A 6,267-nucleotide genomic window follows, 5' to 3' on the forward strand; every position below is an offset into this window, starting at 1 on the left:
ATGTCACGCGTCGGGGAAATCCTGAAAGCGGTTGGTGATTTTGGGCCATTTCAGAAGCGGCTGGTGCTGATCACTGTGCTTCCATGCCTCAGCGTGGCTTTCCACCAGTTTTGCCAGCTTTTTATGGTGCCAAATGTGCCTCACCACTGTGACACCAGCTGGATCCGTGCCGTGGGGCCCAACCTGACAGAGGAAGAGCAGCTGAACCTCACCCTGCCCCGGGACGCGGACGGGGCGTACGAGCGCTGCTCCCGGTACTCGCCGGTGGGCTGGGACCTGGGCTCCATCCTGGCGTACGGCCTGAACGCCACGGAGGGCTGCAGAGATGGCTGGGTGTACCCCTCAGCACAGCCCCCCTCCCTGCTCACCGAGGTCTGTAACCACCTTCTGATGGGGTGGGGGCGTGGGAGGGGAAGGGATGGACACATCTGGTCCTTGGAGCTTGGGAACCCAGTGCCAGCTGTGGGTCCGTCAGGCTGAGACCTTTTGGGGAGCTTGACTCCATCACCCAACCACCCCGGTGTGGTCCTGGAGGGGTTGCATGCAAGCAGGCTGCAATATAGATACCAGCAGGGCTGCAGGCAGAGCCAGCCGAGAGATTAATCACGCTTGGTGGGACCTTTTTGGTCTCCCTGCCCCAGCTGCCTATCTGCAGACAGTAGGTAACCTTCTGACTTGTCCCTGGGCACAGCTGTGTGCTTTGGACACCCCGGGCAGGGGGAGGAGGCAGGGATCAGCTCTTGACTTCTGCTCCCTCTCATGGTGGGAAACTGCTAGGGTGAGCAGCTGTGGGGTCTGCTGCAGGGTCTGGTCATGGCCACTCTAGCTAAAGGTTATTCCAAACAGCTCAAGTTCCTCATCACTCCTCACTCTGTGTGGAGCTACCAGGTTTGATGAAGAGAGCTTGCAATGACTGTCACCAGGAGCTCCAGCAACAGCAATGCCCCAAGAGCAGAGCTAAAACTTCTTCCATCACTTCCCAACCTCTCTGTATCTCCTGTACGTGCTCCCCCCTGTGTGGCTCTTTCTGTAGATACTTTCTGGATGCTGACACTTGCAGAACATCTCTAACAGAAATCACTTGGCCCAGGAATCAGTGTGACACTCGTCCTTTTTCCTCTGGGAGGAAAGTCAGTCTAGGATAAAGCAATCTGCTGGGGTTTCTGTCCCACTGTAAGCAAACTTTGCCAAGCAGGAGGCTCCCTGGGGCTACCTGGGTTGGGGGGGGATCCCTGCAGGTCTCAGTGCTTGGGAGAGGGGCACCATTGAGTGCCCCATGAACTTGTCTCACCACTAACTTGTGAGCTTTGTGCACACTGTGGAGACTTGTGCCCTTGGGGGGTGGGATGTCTGCTCCTGGGGGCTGGAGCAAAAGCTTGGGCATCCCACTCTTGAGTCCATGTTGGGCAGCTAGAAGGGCCATCTACCCTCAGAAAGCAGCTGGAGCCTGCTGAGAGTGAAAGCATCTATGTTTTCTTCCTATAGTTTGACCTGGTGTGTGACAGGAAGGACCTGCATGACATCTCCCAGTCTGTCTACATGCTGGGTCTGTTCCTAGGATCCCTCGTCTTTGGGCCACTAAGTGACAGGTGAGGAGACACCATGGCCCTGCCAGAGTCTGCACAAGCTGGTGGAGTGACAGGCTGCTCCCAGCCTCCCTGGGCACTGCACCCTGCACTTTTTATCACCACTCCTCACTATCAAGGACCCTGACCAAAGTCCTCAGGTGCCATGAGGACATGACCACACGGGGGTGGAAGGGAGAAGAGCAGAGCAGGGTCCTTCACATGTCAATCCAGAGCCTAGTCTGAGCCTCATCACCCTCCAGAAGTGGCAATGCAACCAGTGTGTGACCTGCAGGACTCCACCACATCTCCACAGAGTCTCACCAGGCACCAACTGTGCCTTCCCTCTTCCTTCTTCCTTCCCAGGATTGGCCGCCGCCCAGTCATTCTGATCTCCATCCTCCTCCAGGGCTTGTTTGGTCTGGGAACTGCCTTTGTGCCCCACTTCTATGTGTACATGGCCTTCAGATGTGTTGTGGGGGCTTCTGTGACAGGGATCACCATGACATTACTGTCCTTAGGTGAGTAGGACAGGCAGATGTGACCTCTCAAGATGCAACTGGAAAGGTCTGTAAAGAAATTAAAATTATTGTGTACAACTTGACAAACCCCCCGGTGGGGACAGGTCTTGCTCCGCACTGCCCTTTGGCACTTTGACATCTCTCCAACCTGGGTGAGAGCCACAGGAATCATCTCTCCCACGCCAGTGCTCAGAGGAGGGCAGTGGGACAGTCTGCCAGCTCCAGGAGGTCAGTGCAGAGGGAGAGCCCCATGGCTCTGGGACATGATCTGGGCCAAGCTCTGCCCAGTGAGGGGCTCTGTGGATGCTGGCAGAAGAGAGGTTGTGTACCTGAGCTTCATGTCCTCTTGAGAGGACCAGGACAGCCTGAAGATAAGGAGAGGTGATGCATCTAATGAAATGATGGTGACTTACATGTGTGACTGATGCCAGAGCTCTGCCTGCTGGCCTCCTAACCTCCCGGAGAGCCCTTCTCCAGGGGAAACACCCTGTAAGTATCAGGGGAAATGGTTTCCATGGGTGACTCTGAACCTTCATTCCTCTCTTCAGCTGCAGAGTGGATTGGTGTCTCCCAGCGGCCAAAGGCAGTGCTCATTTCTCACTGCTGCTTTGCCATTGGAGAGATGATCTTGGCTGGTCTGAGTTATGGGATCCGCCACTGGAGGCTGCTGCAGATTGCAGGGTCTGCTCCTATATTTGCCTTTCTCTTCTACATGCGGTAAGTTGGACCTGGAAAGAGCTTCTTGCTCTGTCATGACATGACAGCAGTGGGTGTGAGGGGGGACCATGAGCAGGAACCAGCTCAGGAGCAGGCTGGGTCTTCCCCATTGAAGTGCAGATGCTGGAGGGGCTTCTGCAGAGCTCAGCACTTCTCCCTGGGGCCCTGGGTCCCCAAGACCAGCAGCTGCTTTGCTTCAGGTCTTCAAAAGTGCCCTTTGGGTCCTCAATGTGAGCCTGGAACAACTGGCCTGAGGAGAAGCTCAGGCCCAGCCATCACATGTGATGCCCATGACTTGCTGGACATGGCCACAAGGAGCAGGGCTGTGGGAAACCTCAGCAGGTCAGGGCACCACCTCCTGATTTCATCTCCTTGGCAGGGTGCTCCCAGAATCAGCTCGGTGGCTGTGGTGGCGGGGGTAACTGCTGGTTCTCTTCAGAGGCTTCCCTGGGTTTGTCGCACCCACTGAAGCTGAGGCCATTGATCAACATCTTCCCACGCCCACTGGGGCTGATTTGGGATGGACTGTGGGTGCTTCCAGCTTCAGCTGCTTTGGACAGAGTCGGGGCAAAGTCTGTGCTGCAAGGGCAGGGAAGAGCAGAGCTGCTGCTGAGGCTCAGCCTGGAGCTTGCTGGAGTCCTCCTTGGGGTGTGGAAAGGACCCAAGTGCTTCCCTGACTTTTCTTCAGGGAGGATCAGCACCAAGGCTCTTTAGTCTGTGGCTTTCCAGGCATAAATGCCCCAACACGGGCTCACCCCCAAGCCCCTGCCCTGGGGAAATGTTCACCCCAAGGAAGCTCCTGGTCACCAAACTCCTGGGCTGGGCACCCAGAGCAAACCAGAGCTGCCCATGGGTTCCCTCTGCCTGCTTTGACTCCTTGGCTTTCTACCTTTTAAAGCTGAAGCCTGAGATACAGAGCAAGCCTGGAAGTGTCCTGGATCTCTTTCGGAAGAAGCACCTCCGGAAGGTGACCCTGATCATGTCATGCACCTGGTAAGACATTTTCTACTCCTCTCTAAACTTGCAGGTCAATAAAAGAAAGGACTGTCAACCTTAACTCGTGGTTTTTGGGTGTCCTTGAGGGATCTTTCTCTCTCTGGCTACACAAGATGCTGTGTGGCTTGTTCATGGCCAATAGACATGCTGAATGTCACCCTGCCTGGCTTCCAGGTTTGCAGACAGCCTTGCCTACTATGGACTGAGTCTGAACTTGACAAATTTTGGTCTGGACATCTACCTGACCCAGCTTGCCTTTGGAGCAGTGGAAATTCCATCCCGCATTGTTTGTATCTTCATTCTGCAGTGGTTTGGGAGGAAGAAAACTCAGGCTTTTCTCCTGCTGCTGAGTGGCCTGGTGTGTCTGGTCATCACTGGCATCCCTGAAGGTGAACAACCTCTTCCCATCCTGAGAGGACAACCTCTGGTTCAGGGAGGCATGGAGTCTCAACCTTTCCATTGCTGGGACAGGTCCTGTCCTCCCAACCAAGCTGGCTCATACCTCTCAGGGCTTGTGCTGACCCTGATGCCATGACCACAAGGGACTTGGTCAACTCCCCAAGGTCCATTCTGGTCAGCAAACCTTTGTGACAGGAGAGGGTAGAGCCAAGCCCAATAGGCCACCTATTAGCAGAGTTGTCCTCTAGGGAAATTAACGTGTGGGGAGGTGAGATGATGGTTGCAAAGTGCAGTGGAGGTGGCCCCCAGGCCACAGCTGTTCCTCAGCCCACGTTTGGGAATCATTCATAGGTGATGGTCCCCTGAAGGTGACACAGTTGTCATTGTGCATCCCCAGCCTCCATCCCCAAAGAGTGCTGGGCCCTCCCTTGTCCCACAGTGGCCTTCTCTCCTCCTCCCCTCAGACCAGCCTGTGGTGACCACCGTCCTGGCCATCATTGGCAAGTTCACCGCCTCAGCCGCCTTCTCCACCTCCTACGTCTACAGCGCAGAGCTCTTCCCCACCGTGCTCAGGTGAGGTCTCTCCAGGCACTGGGGCTTCCCTTGGCCATGGCTGGTGTCAGTGGAAGGGAAAAAGCCCAGTTGTCGTTTCCATGGTGGCCCAGGGGGTCCAAGCCCTGCCCACACCTCCCTTGCTCCCCCAGGCAGACCGGGCTGGGAATGTGCTCGATGTCGGCACGGTTGTCGGGGATCCTGGCCCCCTTGGTGCTTCTCCTGGACCAGTACCACCCAGCCATCCCCATGGCCATCCTCGGGAGTGTCCCTGTAGTGGTGGGGCTGCTGTGCTTCCTGCTGCCCGAGACCCGTGGCACCGAGCTGGCAGATGACACAGGGGACACCCACCCCCCGGCTGAGGTGGGTTCCCTGGGGTGGTGGCCCTGGGGGGTTTCTTCAAGGGCTTTACAGAGATGGGAGGGCAGGGAGAGGGGCTCACTGACTGCAGAGGGAAGGGAGGAGACCTCATTACAGTGCCCATGGTGGCCCCATGGTGGCCGTCATCCCTTCATTCCCATCCTTGGAATGGAAGGGCTCCTGCAGTGGCCAGGGCTTCACCTGTCCTTCCACTAGTGAAAGGCTAGTGCCCTGTAGCTGTGTCCTCTGACGTGTGGCCTTGTGTAGCCCCCAGCACCCCATTGCTCATGGGAGAGGGTGGCATTGTGCCCCGAAACCTTTGCTGGGAGAAGGTTCTTTCATGGGGTCCCAGAGAGAGAGTGATGAATGGGAAGCCAGGTTGCTGAAGGCTGTTGTCAGCTCCTGGTGGGTCTGGCTTGGCTTTTTAACTCTCCTCCCTTCCACTAGGTCCGTGAAAATGCCAACAGCAGCTCTGAGAAGGGGCACGTGAAAGGAAAAGATGGTGGCCAAGACAACGAATGCACAAAGACCACTTACTTCTAGCTGGGCCTGCACGTGGCTGTGGCAAAAGGCAACCCAGTGCTGTGGGGCAGTGAGGAGAGGCAGGGTCTCCATTTGTGGGCCACCACCACCTCTCCAGCCATCACTGCCAATCCCTGTTTTTCCTTTTCTTTGTTTGCCTTCCCGTATCTCCCTCTCTAGCTCATCCCCAGGCACTATATGCTGCCCCTGGTGTTCCACAGGTTCTTGCTGGAGAAAACCTGATGCTTTTCCATTTAAGGGACAAAACATAGAAATCAGAAACTTAGGAAGGAGGCAACATTTTTCTTTTTTTTTTTCCTGTCCCATCTCCAGGAAGGTGAGACTGTAAACTTTGTCCAAGCAAGACACCTGCTAGAGCACTGCACAGCCTCACCACAGGGTGCTGTGCTCACTAAAGAGAAAGCCAGAGCAGATGCAGCACTGAAAACAAGCTCACATGTGCAAGAAGGAGTGATTTGCCTTGACCACCATCACCTTGCCACCCTCTCTTAAAAACACTCCTTTTCTGATTTATTTTTTTTTTTTTAAATTTTCAGTTTGAGGCAGCTGAGGAAAAAAAAACCCAAAGATGTGATGACCAAAGCAGTGAGCAAGGATGTCTGACAGGCAGCAGG

General features: G+C 55.5%; 1 protein-coding gene across 1 annotated transcript; it reads left to right on the top strand.

Annotated features, from left to right (window-relative positions):
- LOC104396192 (solute carrier family 22 member 13-like) lies at positions 1–5,653 on the top strand. The gene is made up of 10 exons (XM_010006008.1): positions 1–372; positions 1,486–1,589; positions 1,932–2,086; positions 2,635–2,803; positions 3,183–3,221; positions 3,533–3,796; positions 3,974–4,188; positions 4,663–4,771; positions 4,903–5,113; positions 5,558–5,653. Exons 1-10 carry the CDS (start codon positions 1–3, stop codon positions 5,651–5,653), a joined length of 1,734 nt encoding a protein of 577 aa, XP_010004310.1.
- Positions 5,654–6,267: the final 614 nt, after the last annotated feature.

Source organism: Chaetura pelagica, unplaced genomic scaffold (genome assembly GCF_000747805.2).
Source record: "Chaetura pelagica isolate M959 unplaced genomic scaffold, ChaPel_1.0 scaffold199, whole genome shotgun sequence".
NCBI classification, from domain to species: domain Eukaryota; kingdom Metazoa; phylum Chordata; class Aves; order Apodiformes; family Apodidae; genus Chaetura; species Chaetura pelagica.

Bases quoted from the DNA above. Each gene is read 5' to 3' on its own strand.
- LOC104396192 (XM_010006008.1), top strand. From the start codon at position 1: ATGTCACGCGTCGGGGAAATCCTGAAAGCGGTTGGTGATTTTGGGCCA. The intron at 1,590-1,931 runs GTGAGGAGACAC...CTTCCTTCCCAG, and splicing joins TTTGGGCCACTAAGTGACAG to GATTGGCCGCCGCCCAGTCA. The intron at 3,222-3,532 runs GTAACTGCTGGT...GTGGCTTTCCAG, and splicing joins CGGTGGCTGTGGTGGCGGGG to GCATAAATGCCCCAACACGG.